Raw genomic sequence first — 24,131 nt, forward strand, 5'->3', positions numbered from 1 at the left:
AGCCAAGTGAATCAGCAGAAAAGAAAAATGTAAAAACAAAAGATCAGGAAAAGTATATCTCTCATTATTATAAAATATATTGAAATATTTCTGAGCCCAAAGTTATTTTTTACAGGAAAAACAAAACAAAAGGCACTGCCCTTTTGCATAGGTTGTGTACCAGCACAATTTCCATTCAAAATGGAGGCTGCTTCAAAATTTTAGGTAAACCAGTTCTATCAGCCACCAGTTCATTTAATTTTACTCCAGCTCTATAAAATACAGTGACACTAAATCCTACTGAATATGATCACATTAAGAATGGTATAGAAAAGTGTAATCAGATGAACAGATACTTTCCAGGAATAAAACAAAAATATGGAACAACTAGAAAAAAATGGTAGCAAAGAATTACATTTATAAAACAGATTGTGAATTTGAATGAAAAGAAAATGAGCAATAAAAAAATTCACTTTTGGCTAGACTTTCCAAATTATGAAATCTATGCACTGTTTGAATTTCAGGAATAATGAGCAAAGAATATGCTTTACTGGAGGGGAACATAACTGCATAAACAGAATACTTTTCTAGATCATTTAGCAATAAGTCTGCCACAGTAAGAAAACTTCCTCTAATTGATGAGTGTTTCTAACAATAAACTAAAGGTTGGTTTGTTGACTGAAGATCTAGCTTAAAGGTTTAATATATCAACTGGAAGTGTATCTTCAATTGTGACATACAGACCTTCATTTCAAATTCTGTCACAAGGCAAACTCAGTCATCAACATTTCATTCTTGATTGCACAGAACCTTTTTTTTCTTCAAAACATTATTAAAATTGATGCCAGGAACTGCTATTTTCTAACTATAAGCATCACATTACTTACAAGTTCCATACAGGACTCAACCCACAGGTATGGATTATTTATAAAAGGGGAAGATTCTACAGATTTCTTTCATAACTTGGAAGCAGAAAAATGTTCAATTATGGTTTATCAAGGGTTTCTAGTTCAAGGAATGTTGAATGACATGGGTGTGAAACTTCATACATATCAGCATTTATAGAATCTGAGAGACCACAATTAAGTGCAGCAGAAAAAATTCTGAATTTATGCATATGTGTTGAACAGTAAATACAACAGATTACAGAATGTGATATGAAACTATCAATAAAAGAACAAATTTTTACAGTGTACCTATTTCATCAATTTTCATGTCCCAATTGTAAGTTTGTGTAAAACTGCCAACGTTAGATTAAAACATTGCATACACCTGATTAACAATTATTTAAAGTGCAAACAATGACAACTTTAGTATTCATGCTAAAATTTATTAATGTAATATTAACCTTGTAATGTAACCATTTTATATCAGTTGTTTCACAATTCTAATATAGTTAGCATTCTGACTCTTCAAATCATGAAAAAAGCTTAAACAAATTAAATTGTGAGTAATTAGCTTCATTCTTAAAATTTAAATTAATTGGGTTACTGAATTCATTATTTATCAAACTGTTCAATTTATTACTTTTCATATTTCTTATCACATACTCATTATAAATAGATATGTCATGATATTACATCCATAAACAGAGATAAAAACCTTGTGAATCAAACATTGCTAGCAGAAAATACTAATAGTTATTCTGTGACAATAAATCCCTTTACCATTAAGCTGCTAACTCATAACACAACATTTAATCACTTATAGGATATAAAAGTAACTTGTGAAGGGAAGAGTTAGTTAAACACCTTAGTCATTTCATATATACACACACACACCATGTAGAAATTTCTACTGAAATGTCTACCATTAGGTACTTTCCTTGTTGAAACTTTTTGTATTTGGTAATGAGTAAAATGGAAGGATCATACAAAGAAAAATGTTATGGTTACATAACATGCATGGGCATCAGCAGAAATTATTCCAGGGAGGGGCAAAGTAGTGTGAAATTGTGAATTGAATAAAAAATTCATATACATATGCTGAATGAATAAAGAAAGAACTACATGCAAGTTGCTTCCATGGTATGCACATGTTATAGTTGCTTCTGGACAGACTTGAATGTATGGACATTCAGATAACATCCACATCATCACGATTTTGTCTTAGATTCCAAAAATACATTTCTAGTGTTTTGCATTCATTTTGTACGTCCAACACTACAGTTACTGCTTTTTTTGTAAATGTATTGAAGTCATACTGCATTATGTCTTTAACAATTAACTCTGGTTACTCCTTTTTTACTCCTTTCAATAAATGACAATATTCTCACAATTGTAGTACCAGTTATGGATCCTGTCCACTGTTTAAACTACTTCAAACATTTTAGACTGAAGTTTTGTTCTTGACTCAATATCTGTATGTTCTGTGTCTTTGTAAACTACAGATTTAATGAATTATCCTAGCTCATCAACTGATTGAAAAGTTTCATAAAGGAGTTTGTATATTGGCAACTGGTGAGAAGAAATACATATTTCCTTACACACTGCAACATAAGATTCCAAACAAACATCTGGCATGTCTGAATATGTGATTGGAAGAGTACATGATCTAAAATGACTAATGTGTACAATGTTAGATATTGGGAGCATTGCCATTGGTTTGTTAGAATTTCTTAAAATTTAGACCTTAACATCGTTTGGCAATGATTGTTCTTGGAAATTCTTAATACTTACCATAATAAGTTTTTGCGCTATAAATATATTCATCTTGAAATGCATTATGTCTTTGTTTACATGTAACAAATTATATTCATTCAAGTACTTAAAACTAGATATCTTCTTGTAAATTTATTTATGAATGAACCATTCACTTAAAACTGCAGTGGAGCTACATATTACTATTAGTAATATATTTTAGACATTTGTACAATGACAAAATAAAACTACATAAAAACAGTTTATACATAAGATCATACTGTTCAAAATCTTTAAACAAGAAAAATCATCTTTGTTTTATGATATTTTTTCAAGACAACTAAAAACATGAAAGAACTATTGGATGAAAGTATAAGATAAATATTATCATTTGATACATTTCATTTAATTAGTTCTTTCTACTCTAGATCTATTATACTATAGCTAAAAGAATATTTTACTTCTTCAGACTTCTCAGCCCTATGGCCAAACTTGTCTTACATTCATATTGATTCTGTAGTTCTTCAGGTAATCATCATATTGTTTCCAGTCAGAGTTGTTACTTTCAGCACTTTTCCAGCCTAATCCCTTTTCTGTTAATATTATTTTTGGTACTCCATGATAAGCTAGCCTGCTTGCACCAGACATTACAACAACATCTCCACTTCGAATAAAGATAGGCATTGGAGAAACAGCTTTGCTATTACCCCCAATAAGAAATAAAGCAGTTTGCCCAAAACTAAATGAAAACAATGGTGCAGAAAGGTCAAATTCAGAATGATCTGTGTGCCCTCCCAAAGTCGAATCTTTGTGATAATAATTAATTATGGCAGCTTCTGGTTGAAAATTACCAAACCCTAGTATACGTGCAACAAAAACACTCAAGTTCTTCAAACTTTCAGGAAAAGGTGAACACATATCTCTGCTATAAACTTTTGTATCCCAGTTGTGGTGATAGCCTAGGGTTGTCCATCGTAGTTTTTTCACATTCAGTATATTAAACTTTTCTGTACCAAGATTTGTAAGTAAATGATCGTCAAAAATGTCGCTGTTAGTACTTTCTCCAAGATTTGTAATATTTGGTTTCATGGGGTACTTCAGTAAACAATTTCTAATCCACATCTGCTGACCTTCAGGTGTAAACGGATTAGATATAAAAATGAATCCTGGTAACGTATTCAGTGTGAATAATCTCCATTCCACAATTGGTTTTAAACCTAAATTTTTACAGTTAGTGTTAGTCTTTTCCACTTCTTGTGTTACAAAATTAGGTCCGGGACAATTAGTTGAATAAGTATTACTATTAGTTGAAGTTGCACCAGTTAGACAGCCATGTTCACACGATAAATATTCGTCATCACACTTTACAACACCCCAGTCACGAAATTTTTGGGATTTCTCAAAATCTATGACATTTGATAAGTCGGGTGGAGGTGCTTTTCTTTTGTATTGCTTAAAAACAGTTTTGAATAAATCACAATCGTTTTCTCGCACGTTCATCCCACATACGAAATCTCTATACTCGCCACACCAGATATTTTGAATGAATCCAATTTCAGGGTAAGTTCCATATGTGTTTGATTAGTTCCGTGTCTTCCACAAGTCGCCTGAACATACTTATGAACCAGCTTTTAAAATCTGTGTTAGAAATCATGAGTAGATTCCGAGCACAAGCAAACTGAACAGTACAATTAAATTATAATATATGAAAAAGCTGTCGAATTTGTCTGAATAAAATACTCAAACAAATTTAGTCCTCTTTGTAATTCAAAGCTACTTCCAATTAGGTTAAAGTAGTAGCTGGTTTTGAGGCTAAGTGGTATTAATTTATAGAAGGGTAAACGAATACTTTTGTTTTTATTTTTTGTAGTTATAATCGGATTACTATTAGTTAACAAAAATACAAACTGTAATAACCTTTAGGCGTTAAAAACGAAAAGAGTTAGTAAAAAAATTAGTATTATGTAATATGTGTAGTGAACTAATACCAGTACCAATGCTGTTGCAACTTGCAATGTTATTAACATTGTTAATACTTTATAGAGTTTAGTAGCAGTATACAAACGATCAATCATTGTTTATCGCTAATACTATTAGTAGTACTAAGTACTAGTTAGATTTACTCTCCTGATTTACGTCGACAACGTGAACTTGTAATTAACAACATATTTATTAGACATTGCCCCATTAAGTTAAATATCAAACATTTTTAAAATAGTTAACATATTTGAGTATCTAAAGCCTATAACTTGTAAGTGTAATAATAAATTATTTTTATATAGGCTTAGGCTAGGGCCTATGTTATTGTTGATTAAATTATTATCCTTTTTAAAATTTTAATTTTATACCAATGCAGAATAATTACAATTTACACTCCATTTTTGTTATAGGAAGACTTAAGTTTACAAATTATATCTTGGTGTTTGGGTTGATTAGTCTCGACTTAAGCTATTTAAGAGTGTTGCACGAGTAGTAGGACAAATAAGATTTTAGACTGTATTTACAGAAATATTGAATATGAGTTTAAAGAGGTTATAATTTCATTTTAACATCACTGGTTAGGCCTCGTGGAGTATTGTGTTCAATCTTGGGTTCCTTACATTAAAAAGGACATTGATATAATTAATATATAAGACTACAACATTATTTACAAAGTACTTCATTTGTACCAGTTGTAGTATGATTTAACAACCTTCAGATTTCAAATTCTAATATTTCTATTGATTCTAATCTTTATATTAAATGGTTAATTTATACTAATAATAAGAAAAATGTGGTAATTGTTTTTGTGTGGCCATAAGAAAAAAAGGCAAACTTTTTTTTTTTAGAACAAGACACCAGATTTGTAGTGTTAACATCATTAATCATGCTAGGGTCAGCATAACAACTAAGAAACAAATTTTATTTCTTATATAATGTACTAAATACTTAAATGCATTGTCATAAGTATTGATTCCATCTTGTAATTCATATCACATTGGACAAATAATGCCAGCTTTTAGTTACAAAGTGTCTTCTACATTTAAACCTGTGATCTTTCATGGGTTCACTACTTTTCCCAATCTTAAGCAACTTACATGAAAAAATTTGAGACCAAAGCTAACAATCTGCCACTTTCCATATGCGTGAAAAAGAGAAAAGATATATAGATGAAATTAGTGTAGGCTAGCCAGACAAATTTTACATTGAAGACAGCTTTTTCAAAGGCATCAACCCTTTTGAACAGAAAAAAGTAAAACATTACTTTTCTTAGATGTCCTTATCTACAAACACAATCATCACCTGGCCTCATTTCTCCACTTCAAACCTAACTAATCTTCTGTCAAACATAAGCAGTTGCTTCTTCAGCTATGCAACAAAACCAATTTAAAGAAGAAAAACAACAACAACAAAAATGGAAAAGATCTATCAAGCCAATGCTTACCCATCATGGTTCATCCAAGCAACTCTAAACAGATAGAACCACTCTGCTAAAACAGAAGATAACTTGTGTACATCAAGGGACCTTTTGGTCCTTTTAGATTGTTCTTGCACATGCACTCTTGATAAAAGTAAAAATTTAAACTTAGTATTTACTTTTTTAGAAAATCATGAATTCTCCCTCTTGAGTTCATGTAATGCACTGCCCTCCATTACTGCCAGTGGTAACTTATTCAATCAGTCAATTACTCTGTTAGAAAAATAAATAAAAAAGTTAACAGGAACCTATCTCATCCTTTCCAGATTTTAAACTTTTGAGCTCTCAGCTTGTTATATTAAGAACATAGCACAGAGAAATCAGTGGACCTAATCTTATCAATAAAATTCCATCTTGCCTTGTTTTCTCAAGAGATAGTATGTTAAAAATCTTCTGAACTGTTTCCAGAGGATATGTCAGAAATTGGAGAGTAAAGTTTACTTCAAAGTCAGTAAAACCTTATAGAAAGATACTCGTAAAAGTCAACAGATTCATAAGTAAGTGGAAATTATTTCTTATACAAAGTTCCCTGTTCTTGTTAAGATTGAAATATTGACGAAACTAGAAAGACTATAGGTCAAAGCATAAGAAACTGTTATATACTAAAACATTAAAAGAAGCATTTTTGAAATCCAGCAGCTTGACCTCACACACAATCAAGGCCTTGCTTATAACAAAAATAGAGGACATCAGAAACCAGAGCTTTCAGACTGGATTTTAGTTTTCCATCAATGACACAACCATAGTAATGGCATCACACACCCAACTTGAGCTGATGGAGTTCTCAGGAGTATGTAAAAGTCTCAGATCAACTGTATGTTAAGCAGTACCAGTTTTCATAGGGACTTCGTGAAGGTCTCATTAATTACAGACCATCATTTTGTCCACTCTTAATGACACCAGGCATGTTCAGTCTATAGCATCATTTACAACAAGGAGCCTGTTTGTCTATATAGGCTATTACATCTACTAAACTGAACTTCAAAAAACACTAACAGCTAGCCTTTATCATTTAAATATTTATCAAGCTTTCCTTAATCATTCTTAAATTTACTTTAAAGTTGAGATGGAATCCTGGAGTAGTAGTAGTGATAACTTCAGATCCAGTATATATTTAAATGGCTAAAAAATTTTTTATAGATAACAAAATTTTCTAAGTCAGATGTTAATGAGAACATACATGGTTAAATATTTAGATTTAATATATTGTTTTTAATATTCTGATAATGCAAAATACAAAGTTAACTGTAACGAATAGAATGGAGCTTACATCAGTATTTCCTGATACTTTTTATCACAGATTAATTCTAAACCTTTATGCATGATTGTTCTCAGACAAAATTGTGTCAACCTTCAATTGGTCAATGTTTCTTAAAAGAGGTGATATTTGCCCAATTGAATTGTTTTTTTTTTAAATGTTGATTTGTCTGTGAATTTATGGTAAGGAAAGAATAGGAGGAACTTCCATATCTACAATGTTATAGGTACTAGTGAGAGGGTCAAACCCAAATCTGTGTTCAAGTGTAAAATCATCTCGGAATCTAACTTGTGCATGTAAATGAATGTACAGGGTGTCCCAGAAGTTGGTTGCCATTGTAACAATAGTAAAGCAAGTAAGATTTTATGCTTTATCTACAGGAATATTGAATACAGGTTAAATGAGGTTATGCAGGACCCAAAGATAACACTAGCAAAGCCATTGGTGGTATTGTTTCTGTTTTACTAGTACACATTTCAGAGAGAATATTTCTAGATTCTTACTGTCAAATGTGAATAAACCCTTGATACATGTATTTCACTCATTTATATTGCAAGATTCTGAGTACAGAAGGCTACTGTAATTGTGAACGAGATTGTTTTACTCGCCGGTTTTGAACTGCATGGCATACCCAGGCTAAGTATCAAGAAATGGGGATAATGAGACCATAGCTTCATTGTGTGATTGGATCCAAGGTAATTAGTATGTGGGCTAGCTGCCTAGTCACACTATCTAGCCTCAGAAATGCAGTTTTGCTGGCAGCAAGATTATAAATATTGTGCCCAAATGATTCTTCATTGGAGTTAATAATATTATAGAAATTACATAAACTAAAGATTTTGTTTTCCAAATTTATATTAATTGATCTATGATTAACACAAATTGTAGGCCAATTGGCTTCTAATGCTTTGCCAGATTTATGTTTAAACTTTAACTGTTAATAATATAATGTTTTTTTTGTTTGTTTAGTAAAGGGTGGCCATCAGCAGAAGCATACTATAGACTGTCAATCCAGTCATTTATGACCTAAATACACCAGTCTCTGCCAGAATCAAGCATCTTTTAACTTTTGTGAAATATTTAAAATATTAATACTGTTACATGAATGAGTTTTGATATTTGAAAAGAAAACACGACATACAAGATTCACACATGAATAGGATATATGCATAATTATTAACACTTAATACTGTAGTATGCAGATACTACATACCTTACTCTCCCATAGTGTATATTCTTATTTACAAAATCAATGATTTTTCTAAGTTCTCATTTTTGAACACTAAGTTCAGTTAAGATCCCGTAAAATTTGAGCATGACGTGTTTCATTTTATATATTTCTGGTCAATGAACTTATCTGCTATTTCATGCATAATTGCTTTGTATTCTTATTGACCTTGTGTATGGAGGGTACTTATCCAACTGTCATATGGAACTAAGAAATTTTAGTGCCTGTTTTGGATTTATCAATTGCACCTTGTGATTGCAAGTTCTTGCACTTTTTTGGGAGATTTATTCTGACCTTTGAGAAGAGGAGACTCGTTTCTGTCCTGAAGTAGCCAAGAATTGATGGTGAAGCTTTATCCATGTGTTACCCTTTTAGCCATAACTTCTGCTGATTCTGTAAGTTAACTTATCTTAATTTCTAAATATAGTTCATTTTACTTTATAACACTACTTCCCAAGGCCAGTGGTGATATGAAAGACAAGGGTAAAAAAAAGACAATGGAAAAAAAAGTCAATGGGAAAAGAAAAAAGTAAAAAGACAAAGAAAATTACACAAGGAGGTAAAAAAAAGTAATAACAAATTCTGAAATAAGAATTTTACATTTTTGAGATCATTGATTAGAAAACTGTACTAATAACAGCTTAATTATTAACTCAGTTGGTTTACATGACTTCAATAACTGGCTTAGGCTTTGCTTGGCTTAGCTGTTATTGATACTGTTTTCCAAAATATTTATTTGAGTTCTTACCTGTTTTTGTAATTACCTTTGTCTCTTTTTTTCTGTTGTATTTTTTACCCTTGCTTTATTACATAGATTTTCCCAAGGCAATAGCCTTTTTATCTGGACAATCAGCCATTCTTCAGTTTTCTTTACTAAAGAAAATGTTTGTCATTCAAACTTCAAAACCATGTTTTGTTTCTTTTAATCCATTTGCAAAAAAATCACTGCACTTTTCTTTCCATATGTACCTGAACTTTTCATTTTTTCATATAGCTATATGCAGCTATAACTTTGAATTATCACAATACATGATACAATTAACTATAACACAGCTTCAATTAATTTTAGATAAGAATGTTGTTGTTGTTGCTATTAGCAGTCCTGAAACTGCTAGTGTGAGCAAATAACTACCAACCATTTACTATTGCCTCCAAAAGTTAAAATTAAGGCCTGTTATCATTTCTTTGTATAGGTCACTTGTTAGGCCTCATTTGTATTCAGTCTAAGGCTCCTTACTTTAAAGAGGACATTGAGTTGTTGATAAAGGTTCAAAAAAGTGCTACTAGATTGATTCTTGGGATGTAGGACCTGTCATATGAGGACATGGTAAGGCTTTTCAAATTTTCTCATGAGAAAAAGATGGATTAAAGTAGATTTTATTTAAGTGTTCAGAATTATATGGGGACTAGATAGGATTGATATGTCATTATTTTTAATTTTTAATGCTATGAGTGGTAGGGGGGCATAGGTTTAAGATTTAATATGGTAAGTCTGCAAGTTGGGCAATTTTATTTTTTGAACAAGGCAGTTAGCCTTTGGAAGACTTTGTCTTCAGACGTGGTAGATGAAAGAGGATTGGGATAGTTCGAGAGTGAATACTTAAAATTTTATGACTAACTATAAGCAGATGGGTTTTGATGAAATTAATGGAATAATCACAACTAGTGGTTAGTTTGAATAGAATAATCACAATGAGCCAAGGGATTTCTTTTTAGTTCCTCAGTTGCTAATGTTAAGTAAACATTGCTTTTCTTGTTTCTTTGCAGATTTTGTAGATAACCACACTGCATATTGATGAACTTGTGAAGGTGATCTGGATTAAACATCTATGGTACTGTATCGATTTTGAGAAAAGACATTTTGAGCATATTGTGTAAACATGTACAGATGTTCATATGACAACTTATTTTTGGGACAACTTGTACACATTATTCAGTAATTGTTAAACTTATAAACAAAAAATCAGTTAAATACATAGGAGCCTAGATATGGAAATATTGCATTATTTCTTTTTTAAACATTGGTAATTGTATTGGGAACATTGATGGACTGACTAATTTCTTATATTCACTTTATTTATTTCTTCTTTGCTTTTAATGTTAAATCTTTAGTAGTAGGATAACATTTTTTATAAAAAATTTATTGTTAATGAGATCTGAAATAACTAGTTATTGAAAGATTGCACAGACATTATTTTCTCATTTCATAAAGGTTATTACCATCTATGCATTTACTGTTAGTTTGAATGTTTTCAGTATTTCAGGTAAGAATTATATTGTTATAAGATTTTATCTCATTTCAGAATCATCACCTTGTGACAAGATAGCCAGTAGGGTCAAATATGAGGCAGGATGCTAGATGATAGTCAGCCAGTCTTGACAAAACTGACTTCAAGCAAAAAGGTGAACTTTGCAAATCAGGTTTCAAAGACACAGGGTTTTGCTGTGTGTTCTCCTCTGACTCATGCAGATCAGTTGCTTGTAGAAGCAGCTAGAGTAAGTTGTGAAATAGATTTTTGACCTCTTAGTAACAAGCAATGACAAAAACATGAAAAATATTTTAACCCCTGCCACACGAGTCAGCCCGGCATCTTGATCTGGATGCAAGAATATAAGTCATTCCCGAAAGGTTTGAGTTGTTTTGATTAGACAAAAAGAAAACGTTTGGCACTATTTTCAAGGTCTTGGTCACTGGACCAGACCCGTAACCATGAGAGCTAACATGGAGAAATTAACTGTAAAGGTAAAGTAAAATGATATAGCAATGAAACATGCTTGAAATGTTCTAAATATGTTTGTGAATGTGATGGTTTAAATGTAGCAATTAAGCTAAACCATGGGTCCAGGTCAGATGAGGAAAGAACTTATTCGAAGATATCCCAATCAATTTGACATTCCATCTGACTTGAAGAATCGTCAGTTGATTAGCGCATCAACAGTAAAACATAAAAAAGTGGGTACAATATTATCATTACCTTCAAAAAAGGGGATTGAAATCATGTATAAGAAATCAATAGTTTAAATATTTTGGGATACTAGTGGTACAGTAAAGCCCAATGGTGCAATGTTGAAACAGATGCATGATGCATTACAAGATGATGTCCATAGCTATTCTCAAATTAAAAATGAAAAGTAAATATAAGAAGAATCGTAATATCCAGTATGGTGCCACTATAGTATCATCCCATATAGATTTCATCATGTCAAATTTTCATTAATATTTGTTTTGTTGTTGTTTTTCGACTTAGAAGTTGTGCCAAGCTTCATTCATCAAGAATTATCAAAATAACCCTAAATTTCAGGTTTCAGGAAGGATTCTCTTGTTGACCATTCTATGCTCAGTACTAAAAGATGATGGGCTGGCTAATGTGGTGGGTGTTAAAAAAGTTTGAAATATGTGTGTATAGTGTATGTCAGGAATATCAAGGTTCCTAGAATTAGGTTTCACTAGACTAACCCAAAATAGCTATAACTAGTGGTTGAAAATGATTGGGTAAAAGAAATTCTAATCTATCTCGGTAATGGGCAAATAAGGTGGCTTCAACAGCCATTTTTGGTTTGTTAATGTATTAACTACCTAAAGCTCTCTTAGGGTTGAACAGTTGATTCTAATTCAAAACTTACAATACATAGGAACAAACCACAGATCAAGGAATTTTTTGTATAGTTTCTTTTGACATCCTTTTCATTCCTGATCATGTTTAGGTGTTAAATTGTATCTGTTTGAAAGCTATTGCAATATTCTTCTATGACAAAATATCAGATAATTTTATTTACGTTTAGTGAATACGGAAGGTAATGATAAACTATTCAGATGACACAAGCACTTTTTTCTTTAATATGTTGTCAGGTTTAATGTATTAAAATAACATAGAAATAAAATAATTTATTATTTATTGAAAACAAAATATTTATTAGATATCATTTAAGCGTGATGAAGAATATTGTTGGTAAAATGTCAGTACAATGCCTGACAATGGTAATGGTGAGATCAATGATCACTATGAAACTTTTGTCAGTTTTTGCTATGTTTTGTATGATTTATAGCTGAAAGAGGTGATTGCTTTAACATGTGAAATATTTAAAAGTATTGAAGAAAAACTTTCATGAACATAAAACAAGTTGAAGCTAACTGAACATGTAAAATGAAGTATTTTGATCAACAGTACTAAAAAAAATTAAATTCTAAGATGAAAAGAGATATTTTTAATTTTTCAAAACAATGTCTCATAAAAATTTTGGAAATTGCACAACCTAAAAATATGATAGAAGTACTAAATCAAATTATATGGATTTTTTTAAAGCAGAAACTGAATACTATTAAAAAAGATTGTACTAATTTTGATGCTATTTGGTTAAGTATTTCCACTGTGAGAAGTGGATATCGGTGACACTCCTCCAGTCTGGAAAGGGCTGTAATCTAATTGCTTTTGTAATTACTGAGTTTTATGTTGAAAACATTGTATATACGTAGTGCATAAATATAATACTTTGTTCTGTGAAGTACATATCTTTTCATAATTTTTGAAATGTCAATTTTCTAATATGCATTTGTTTATATAGGAGGGAGATATGAAGCTGTTGTCTTCACTAATGACCCAAAAACGGAAGGTAAATGTGGATGCTCGTGACAGGCGCTCAGGAAATACTGCTCTGATGATTGCTTGTGCACAAGGACATCGTGAGGTTTGTGTTTATGGCATTATTATGAATCCCTTTTGATATCTATGTATAATTTTATATGAACATTTGATACATTTGCTCAGTTAATTCTTAAAGGGGAAGAAATCAGTTAAATGCAAGTTTTAAAGTTTTAAGAATTAGAATTATGACAAGGTACCGTACTTCCACTCACATACATAGCTATTCTCATTCTGTGTTGCCCTCTATTTGCAAAACGTTTTTTTGTATGCCACAAGCCTTTCACTCCCATGCACCCCTTGATTCACATGGTTTAATTTATTCTCGTATGCAAATTATTATGTGACAACAGGCCAGAAAATTCATCATTTTTGGAGCAAGACCATTTGGCCTTGGATTTTTTGTCATTTTGAAGGGCACCAAAACTGGAGGGCACTATGGCCACAGTACACATTAATGTTAATGGAATAGAAATGAGTTTCCCAATTAGTTTAGTAAGTATGGCATTACTTTTTTTCAATGGGGGCTTGCGAAGCTGGCCTATCTTTCCAGATAATGTTTATTAGGTAGGTGAGTTTTAACTTTAATTAATGTGACTTATGAAGTAATAGTACATCAGCTTTAAGATAAAAAAAATAGGTATCATGCTGATCTAAAATGCCCTGTGACCATAATAGGATTCCTCATTCATACCTCCACCTGACCCCAATGACATTTAACCTGAAAATCATATACAACTTTTATGCATCTCTCTCCACTTATTAATTTGTCTAAATTTGAGAAGGATCAAACAAAATCCCTGGGAGGAGAAGCATTTTAAAGGTTTCCAGGATTTGACTTCAGATGACTACAAATGTAACAGGCTGCTCTATCATGGGAACGAAAAAGCATCGTTTGAGGTGACAAGACACCAATTACACCCAGGGTACACAAGTCAACCAAATCAAGGAAATTTACAAGTAAAGCAAGGAATAAATGAATCCAATTCTACACCAAAAGATATACACTTTATTAACATAAAGATATGAAGACTTATAATGAATGAAAAACAATATCATTGATCACATAAAAGTTTACACTTTCAGTATTAGATCCATAATGTTTCTAACCCTATCAACATTACTTATTTAACTTTAACGACTTTTGTATTATACATCATATTTCCACCTGGCAATATTATTGGTGAAAGGAGAGTAGCAATTAAGACTTACGTGGAGTTACTGTAGTGCAAGTCTTGCATGTATAGATAAACTGCCATTTTCTGTCTGTATATCTTGGGAACTTAGCTAAGAGAACTGGAGCATCTGGAAAGCCTGGAACAACCTGGAACCCTCTGGAGCAACCTTAAAGGTGGGAACAACCCTGATGTTGGGGACAACCACACTTTTGGTCCAGAGACATCAATTTTTATATTGTTTTGCAGCATAATCCATTCAAACTCATGGAGGTAGACTTCGAAGTGATTGGTTCAGCAATTAGAGTGGACTCGTCTTCCTTTGTGCCCAGTAACCAAGGACTTGATGTCAAATAATATAAAAGGTTACAGGAAAGGTTACTAGTGTATACAGTTTCCTATCCTTTATAATATGTCTTGAATAAACATCTTTCCAACTAAGTGGTATCAGATTAAAATTCACGACCCTGAACACAATTGTTTAAACTTACATATCCATCTAGTTAGAATCACTTTACATGAGAATCCTCTACATTATCACTGATATGCAGACAAGTGTGTTCAACGTTTATCTTTCGTTAGCATTTCACAACTATTATTTTGCAACACATCCCAAGTCCATAGTTTAGCTTGGTTGAAACATGTGTTTATTGTAAAGTGGCAGTTCAGCTCGTGAGAAAGAAAGCTGAAACATTTGTTTAATATTTTGCAATACGGTCATAAGCTCAAAGACTGTACTTAGCCTGTGAGAAAGTATAGTTGAACTATTTGGTTATTTTAAGGTGCTTCACAAATCATGAACAGATTTCAGGCATCTATATCCACTTACTAATTTATCCAACTTCGATAAACATCAAACTTATTTATAAAGAGAATAAGTGCTTTATAAGATTTCTATCTTTTGCCCCAAATGATTTTTGACCTAAGAATTGTATACAACTTTTATGCACCTCTATCTATTTATTATTTTGTCTAACTTTGAGAACGATCAGACAAAATCACTGGGAGGAGGAGATGTTTAAAAGCCTAATTTCTACCAACAAAATTCAACCCCAACATGCCTGACTACTTGACCAAGATTGACGAAAATCAGTTACACGGTCTCTGAACAGCAGCCCCTTGTAAATCTTGACTGACAGAGAGAGAGATAGAAAGTCACATTGCCGTGACATAAGGTCAACATTCTATTTCCAAACAATACTACTACTAATATTTTTTCACGTAATCTCTAACGTAGGCTAGTGCTGATAAACAGTAAACTAGTCCTACACTACAGTATAGCATGTCATCATAACCTATAAATCATGCATTGACGCACATTGCATTGTGCAACTCGCTGCATGTAATTCAGTAACGTTAACCCTAGCTAGCTAATGTAGTAGGTCTAAGTCTTTGGTGGATTTGCACATAAAATATATCGAGCCAAATTATTGACATATCTTATTTCCCTTCATTTTCTAAACAACAGGGAATTCTCATTAGCTGCAGCATTTGAAATTCTTTTAGGCAGGATTAGAGTAAATTAATCTATGAGAAATTGAGTGTGGTCAAATACATCAATCAAAAGGGTTTGACCTCTTGAGTCGCAAACTGTAATTAGATCTCAAATTGGAGCTATGAGTTAAAAATTTGTACTTGAAAAGAAACTTGTAGCCATTCTATAAGCTGCTATGCCACAGCTAAAAATCAGGATGTAATTTACATATTTACTGATGGGGAAAAAGGTTCCAATTTCTGGCACTTGGCCGCCACAGAAAAAAGTTTCATGGCATTCTCCCTTTTAACTTGTTTCTTTTTCAGCATGTTTAATGCAAGGAGTATTTGCAGTTGTGCACTTCACTCTGACCAGTGTATGTACAAGTCTCTGTTAATCCTATCCATTTTATCTCCCACCTAGTTTCCCAGCTTCATCTTACCCTATCGACTCTCCTACAGGAAATGTCTACCTTACACCTCCTTTCTTAGGCGTTACATCTATATCTGAAGGATTTTTGTGGGATACCTCTTCCTTCTTCCCGCCATGTTGGTGCATTTGCCATTCTCAGTTCTTTCTCTCTGTACATGGCTTCTTTGCTTTTGAGATCTTCTGGAATGGGACACTCTTGTACCATTTGCTTACCATCCACTTCTAATAAGGACTTCTAGTCCACACTTTTTTTCTCCACCAATCAGTTTTTTGGGACTTCTCCTGTGCATTTAGCATCACATGGAGTATCTGCAATGCTATGTGTTTATTTTATTTATTGCTCTTTTGTTTCATTCTGAGTCACTGCCATCTTTATTCATGTTCCATATCTGACACCTTCATGTCCTACCTACGGGTTTCTCCATTTGTCATATATGCTAGATGCTGATTGGAGTTATGGTTTGATTGGTCCTGCCTCAATCACTTCTTGGTTCTTCCCTGTTTTTAGTATGTATGCTATGATCACAAGCAGGTGGGCAAATTCTGCAGGACTGAGAATGCCCATGGTACACATTCTTATATTTCATTGCTCGGGACACTATCTTAGGTTGTTTTCATTATGTGATTCAGTACAAATTTTCTGTTTTGCTCTTTGGATTAATTTTGGTTCTGTATGTCTTTTGTCAGGCGGTTTGCATTTTACTCAACTTCCACATTTTGAAGAATTTCATTAACACCACTACTTGGATGTCTGGCTTTGGTTAGTTCCTTCCACACAGGGGTGGTCATAACATACTCCTCTGCTTCTTTTACCAGTAGCTCAGATAGTTGGATCTTCCAGTTGGATAAGTTTTTCTCATTACCTATTAACAATCTTGGCTATTTGGGAGTGTCTTTTTCAACACTCAACTCTGTCAGGATCATCCATTCTCCTCCTCAATTGCATTTGATAATGCTTTCTGTTATCCATGCCATTATGGTTCACAATCTTACTGCTAGCAAGGTTCTAATGCATTGGGGGAATATAGCTTCTATGAAAGCACTTCTCTCTTTGAGTCTGGCACATTTGCAATCTTTTCAGGAGATGCTGCATGACCCATGGTCTCTTGCTAGAGTTCTTTGTATTCTCCTCTTCACTTTCTTCCTTCCCTCTTTGAATATATGCATTGGTTGAACATATCCCCCATGTCATCAAGTGTACTGCTTCCTTCCTCTCATCCAGATTTGGTTCTCTTCCCCAATGCTCATCTCCAAAGTTGGGGTGTGTAGGTTAATCAGCAGGAGGCTTCAGGACAATGGCCTATGGATGCAAGGATTTACCGTGTTAACACCCTGGCGCTTCCAACAGTCCAACTTGCTTTAGTTCACTTTCTTCCTCATGTCTGGATTTAACTAATCATGTTTCATTTTGACTATTCGATATTGATGGCTTATATCACTTGTCAAGGAGGCACTCGTTCTTGTACCCTTTGTGGTAGATGGTGGATCTCCCTTTTGAACCCATGCACTTGACATACATCTCCTGGTGTGTCTTATTCCAGGTGCTTTCATCCTCGTTGCACCTTTCTAGTCCCAACACACTTTCTCCCAAGGAGTGGCCTCTCGATCCTCAAATTTTCCGTGACTCTGCCTCCTATGGGGTGCTCTTCCATGGGAAGCATTTACCTCCTTTCTCAATTCCAAGTTACCTCTTTTGTTTTTGGTCTCCAGTTCATCATCCACTCACCCAGGCCATCGATATGTTCAGACAGAATTAGATCCAGTTTATAACATTAGTTTTTCTCATATCATTAGTCTTCTTCCCAAGGTGATGTTGATCATCAGTGTCACTCCGGGTCAGGTCTTTCTAATTGATCCTTCCTGGCCAGCACAGATCTGGTTTCCTTGGCTGTTTCGGCTTGATATGTTATTCTTTTTCTGAATTAGTTTTACTAACCTACACTCTGGGGTTCATGTGGAATATTCTTTTCATCATTTTCATTTTTTGCCATCTTCCACCTTTATTCTCAGTCATATCTGGAAGACCTTCTCTGTCCCATACATGCTCTGGGTTGCTTCATTGCTTTCAAGGCTTCTTTTCATTGACTCCATTTTCTGCAGTTTTGTTTCCTTACAGCACTCCTCTGTTTGTGATTTTTTTTTCCTTTCCTCCCTTACCCATTGGGTTTGGCTTGTGATTTGATTGGCCTTTATTCTTTCTTCCCATTATCAATTTCTGGTATATTCACTTTGTTCAGGCACCTTACCTTTTACCTGCATCTCAACCTCATTGTCTGTTGGAGGTACTTTGTCTGTCGAGTTCTGGGACTACACCCCATATGTTCCTCTCCCATTATCTGCTTTGGATAGCTGTTTTTTCCTCCTCAGGGTACCGTCGTCCTCCTGTTGCTATCCTTCATGCTTCGGTGAGACTGTTACTGGGTAAGTTTTCTTTCTTTTGTTATATATATTATTTTCAGGGGCCTATTCCATGTTTTGACTAGAATCCAGCTCTGTGGTGAGTGGTACCTGTCCAGGTATACTTCAATCACTTAGAATTGTGCTAAAACCTGCACTATAAGGCCATGTTGAATTCACTTTCATAACTTCCATGTCCACAAAATGCACACTGTTCATTACAATCACATAAACTAGTGATGGGGTGTTCCACAAGATCACTGGTAGGTTATTCCTTGTGATATCTTTGCTTCATAAATATGTCTGTTCTGGATTGTAGTAACCCAAAGATTTCATGGATAAAGCAGAAGGGCATTGCTGCCCATCCAAGTCATTCCTTAGATTTAATAAATTAGGTGTGGTCTGCTTTTCAAAACAGGATTTCATGGTCACCCATTGCACTGTCTCTGGTGGGAATGTTCCTCTGGACTTTCCACCATGTTCCTCCTGTTTCTTCCAGTGGAGTAAGAGAGTCCTTACCACTTTCCAGTTCCAGGAGTGGTGGACCATGGAGATATCCTCCTAAATGAGAGATGTACAATACAAACAATAAAGACTCCATATACTTGAGAGTAGGGTAGTGGTGTAGCTGATAAGATGTTCTTCAAGTGGATGCTTCATCTCTGCATGGGTTTGTCTGAGGGGATGTTATAGCTTTGGAGTGCACCATCATAATGACTGGGATCCCTCATCCTACCTCCACATGAAAGTCAGTTCCCAGTAATTAAGTTTTGGTTTTAGAGCTGAACCAATCAACATCATGTCCTCACATGTGTTTAGGGTGTCCCTGATTCCTCACTCACTTTGCCTCAAGTGTACTACCCCAGTGTCGTGGGTTACAGTGGGTGCACTTGTTGGTTGTTCCGCTTATTTCTCTTGTGCTACCCCCTTGATGTCTTTATGCTGAGGATGTTAGGATGTTGAGGTAGTTCCAGTCTGTTTGATTTGAGTAGGATATATATGTATATTATTTCACTCTGCTCACGTGTGCCCTGATCACAGATCAGTGGTGGGATCTCTCCCTCCGATTGGCTGAATTTGAGGTGAAGATAGTATGATTCTCTTTCCTACCCCTGCATGGATGTCAGTTCTCAGCAGTTGAGTTTTGGATTGTAGTTGACTTACCAAGGGTAGGATCCTCATTAATGTTGGTTCCCAGTGGTTGAGTTTTGGATGCTGTTCATTTGCCATTTAGTCTGTCATGCCCTAGCCACTCTACACCTTGGGCCACATTCCTTATTTTACCTGAATTCTGTTCATCAGGGAAGTTGAAATTATAATATATTGTGGTTAGGATCACTGTCCAACCATTTTCTCTCCCATTGGGATGTGTTCTCCATAATTTTCTGTCCGGATCTGTCACTCCTTTTCCACATCTGGACAGAATATACCTGGTACAGAAGTGGTGCGATCTCCCACATATAATTCTATTATTAGAGAGTCCTTTAGTTAGTGTTCTTTAGATGCTTTTGAAGGATGCTTCTACTTTTTCCCTCACACCAGTCCTTCCACGTATTCAGCATGGGATTCTAGCTATATATGTGAGCAAAGTAAGGTACCTTGTCAGAAGTTAGAATTTTCCTACACTGAAAATGTATTTCTGACAGGTACTCACTTCTGCTCGCACTTCCCACCCTTCTTCCCCACTGTCAACCAGTGCTTTTATTTTTTATTGCCTAAAGTTGAGGTGATAGTTAGGTAGAATAGCATACAGGGAGTCATGTGGGTGTATGGCACTATTATTTATGGAGGTTTGTTACACAATAATTTGTATATGAGAATCAGTTAAACCATGTGAATTGAGGGGTGCGTGGGAGTGTAAGGCTTGTGGCATGCTAAAAATTGTTTGCAAATAGACTGCAGCATTGAACGAGAATAACTGTGTATGTGAGCAGAAGTAAGTACCTGTCAGAAATGCATTTTCAGTGTAGGAAAATTATAACTTTAGTGATTTATAAAAAGATTTGCAAACAGGCAATTATTTAAAATGCAAATGCTGAACTTCACGTGTCACAATATTCAAATAAGGATAATTTGTGTACCCCAGGTTTCATTTTTAATTGACTATTCAATAATGCAAGTCCATTTTTATTTGTAGTTTGTTAGTGCAGTACTACATTATCATTGCTTACAGATAACTGTATACATGAGCAGAAAAACAGGAAAATGAAGTTCAGATATAGTGGAAGTTAGCATACAACAAATTTGCTTGTTCAAAAATTTGCCACAAATCAATTTTATTTGTCTAAGAATAAGTACCACATAGATTTTATTGTATATTACTTATTTATTCAACAGTTTATATATATAGTAATTTATTGGTTGAAACATTCATATAAAATGCAACAAGTACCTGTTTGAAAAATTGTGAAATATTTATTAATCTTTGAACTTCTTCTAGATATCCAAATGTTCCTAACCAATAAACATATACCATATGGTCCTCATGACATGTTGTTCCTGTCAAACATACCTCTCACCAAAATGCTAGATAGCTAGTATGTCAAACAAAAATTGTGGGTTTTATACTACCAATATTCTCAATAATAGAAGTAAAAGTTTATTTTAAATATTTGTATCTGTACAGGTTGTGTTTAACACATTTTTGTAGACGTTTGATAGTTTGAGTTATTTAAAAGTGCCTTACTAGCAATTACTAGTGGGTTAATGCTTTAGTTCAGTTGGTAAAGCACTAGGGATTCACTAAGCTTTGGCTAGGACTGAGTTCTCCCCTTGCCGTCCCCTCCAAGAAAAAACAACACGCAAAAAAATTAGAAACAGACACAAAATTGACATTTATTACATTTAACTGAATAATCACCAACAAAACATTCAAGTTTTACTTTCAACTTTCAATGCCTAGCCCCAAGTTCTCAAACCCTAACCCCTATTGTTCTCAAACCCCCACCTTCCCCAGAAATTCACTTGTCAAGCAGTGCCTGTTATTAACCCCTATTGTTCTCTGAACTCCTGACTTTCAGGGGCTGGTCAGTTTTTGTTGCTCAGAACAACTTTTTTTTATAATTAAACGAGTTACTGATTGTAACTTTCAGTACCGTGTTAGCTGCCACAAAGATTAGGGCTTAGATGCCTAACTTTGACACTCAGCCAGAGCTGAGTATTACCGGGTAGCCCAATACCTGGCAGGGGCCGAATATCTAGCCAGGTATCCGTGCATCCCTATAAAGCACCAATCTGGTATATGAGAGGTCTCATGTTCAAATCCAATGCATAAAGTTTTTAAGAAGTTGGCATCCAGCCACTTGGACTTGCATGTGAGAAAGGAAGAACATAGTAATTTGAATTGCTAAAAAATTCTGTACTAGCGGTTACTAGTGGGTTAAGCCTTTAGCTCAATTGGTAAAGCACCCATTTGTAGTGCATGCAGTCCTAGGTTTAATCCCTGCAATAGGAGGTGTAAAGGTTAAATGGAACTATTACACACATACATACCAATTACTTTGATTAATAACTATACTTGATGGGTTGTTTTCTTATTTTACGATTTTATTCTGGCAGATTTTTAGGAAGATCCTTTATTTCTTTTCTTTTCATGATGTTTTTTTGCTTTAAAATAAATAAATAAATAAATATATATATATATATATATATAATCTGTCACATAATTACAGGTATAGGATTTACTTAATTATGTAAAAACATGAAACTTGCAGTGGCAGAAGGTCATATACCAAAATATCAAAACCAAACTAAATGTAGCTCTTCATGTCTTTGCACTTATTTAATTAAAGTATATAAGTATAAAAAATGAACTGTACATATAATCAGGCAAACCATTCTTCAAGTTCGTAACTAACTTTACAATTTTCTGCCTCTGAACCTCCAAAGCTTAACCCTATGTGCACAAGTGAGTCAAAGCTCAAAATTTAATCAAACATAGTTTATAATTCAAATTTTAATATTATATAAGTTTTCGTTTCTTAATTTCAAAAAGAAATATTAGAATAAATTCTCAATCTTCACTCCTCTCTAACACATGACATGTCATAATCCAAATTTCCCATTTTATGTTTTTTTATAGCCCTTTTGATCTTTCAAGTCTTGCACAAATTGCAAACTTATACTATAGATATTTCTGATCCATAATGTAAATTTATAGCCTCCAAGCTTCATACTTGATTGAGATATAAACAAGAAAGTCAAACCTACATGCTGTGTCCCTCATATCATATCCTGTCTTTCACAAAATGTCAATAGCTCTCTCTGACATGTGCTATTGGGTTATTTATAACCAATAAAAAAGAAGATTCTGATTTATAAAATTCATTTTGAGGTTAGTTTGTTTAAGTGAACTTTGGAAATATATGGTCTCAGTTTTATTATTTTCCTTTCATGTTTGGCTCAACTAGCTAATGAAATGTTTTCAACCATTTATAACATAGTTTGAAAGGCAATCCTATTATTGTAGTTTTAGTGCATTCTGCTTTTGGTGTGTAATGATATTTTGTTTCCTAAATTTTGTATTTCAAAAGAAAAATAATATTTTTAAAGAACACCTGTATCATTACATAAATGTAAGCCTACAATGCATCATCTTACTAAGGCAAAACAAGGTGTCCAGACATAAGTATTAAATTTATTGTTTTTTGTGTATATTTTTCATTTATTAAAAATTCTGATTTTTTTGTGTATAACAGAGATTTCACTTTTACTAAATAAAAGTTTGCCGAAATGGTAAATTCAGAATTATACTAAGCATTAAAAACATAGGGTTAAACTTATTATATAAGTAGCTGGAGTACCCATCTCATGGACAGAAGCTATGTAAATTCATGATTAGTGAAAAGTTGCTGCCCTTATATGTACTTATAAAAAATGCCTATAAAAACTGTAAAACACAAAATGTGAAACCACAAATTTACATATATATATCCACATGGACCCAACAAACCTTCACCAAATTTGGTAAAGATCTACTAACAGGGGGCAAAGTTGTGGTAAAGAACACCCATAAAAACCACGGAAAGCAAAATTTAAAATAGAAAATTTGTATGTATCTCCCTATGTACCCAATGAACCCCCATACCAAATTTGGTGAAGATCCATCTACAGTGGGTGAAGTAGTGGTAAAAAATACAAAACTGAAAATTTGTATGCAACCCTGCATGGATGTAATGAACTTCCATACCAATTTTGGTGAAAATTTGTCCACAACAGATGGTACATTATATTTATATAGATATATAATAAACAGACAAGGACTGTTTGGTATTTCAAGGTTGTCCCTGTACACCCACCCCAAAGAAAAAGAAAAGTAAGAAGGAAACCCACTCTTTGTTTTTAATATCTTCATCCCTTTCCCCTCTTAAACTCGTTAGGTACCAGCCTCCACTACAGCTGATGGCAAATTATTGTATAAGCTAACCACCTTGTTAGAGAAATAAAACTGTCT

At 33.6% G+C, this 24,131-nt stretch overlaps 2 protein-coding genes across 2 annotated transcripts in view; one reads left to right on the forward strand and one right to left on the reverse strand.

Moving 5' to 3' along the window:
- Positions 1–1,478: 1,478 nt before the first annotated feature.
- Positions 1,479–4,296, reverse strand: LOC106459268 (nucleic acid dioxygenase ALKBH1-like). Its single transcript, XM_013918865.2, has one exon. The coding sequence runs from the start codon at positions 4,116–4,118 to the stop codon at positions 3,099–3,101; it is 1,020 nt and encodes a 339-aa protein (XP_013774319.1). The 5' UTR covers positions 4,119–4,296; the 3' UTR covers positions 1,479–3,098.
- Positions 4,297–4,497: 201 nt separating this feature from the next.
- The window catches only part of LOC106459261, a 78,930-nt gene continuing 59,296 nt past the window's right edge, over positions 4,498–24,131 (forward strand). Inside the window, exons 1-5 of the mRNA XM_022385715.1 lie at positions 4,498–8,956; positions 9,755–9,888; positions 10,329–10,393; positions 10,865–11,057; positions 13,125–13,247. Coding sequence (XP_022241423.1) covers positions 10,914–11,057; positions 13,125–13,247 — 267 coding nt within the window. The 5' untranslated portion in view covers positions 4,498–8,956; positions 9,755–9,888; positions 10,329–10,393; positions 10,865–10,913. The remainder of the gene's footprint in view (positions 8,957–9,754; positions 9,889–10,328; positions 10,394–10,864; positions 11,058–13,124; positions 13,248–24,131) is intronic.

Source organism: Limulus polyphemus, unplaced genomic scaffold (assembly GCF_000517525.1).
Source record: "Limulus polyphemus unplaced genomic scaffold, Limulus_polyphemus-2.1.2 Scaffold583, whole genome shotgun sequence".
Classification (NCBI taxonomy): Eukaryota; Metazoa; Arthropoda; class Merostomata; order Xiphosura; family Limulidae; genus Limulus; species Limulus polyphemus.

Excerpts from the sequence above, each read along its gene's own strand:
- LOC106459268 (XM_013918865.2), bottom strand. The coding sequence starts at position 4,118 with ATGAACGTGCGAGAAAACGATTGTGATTTATTCAAAACTGTTTTTAAG.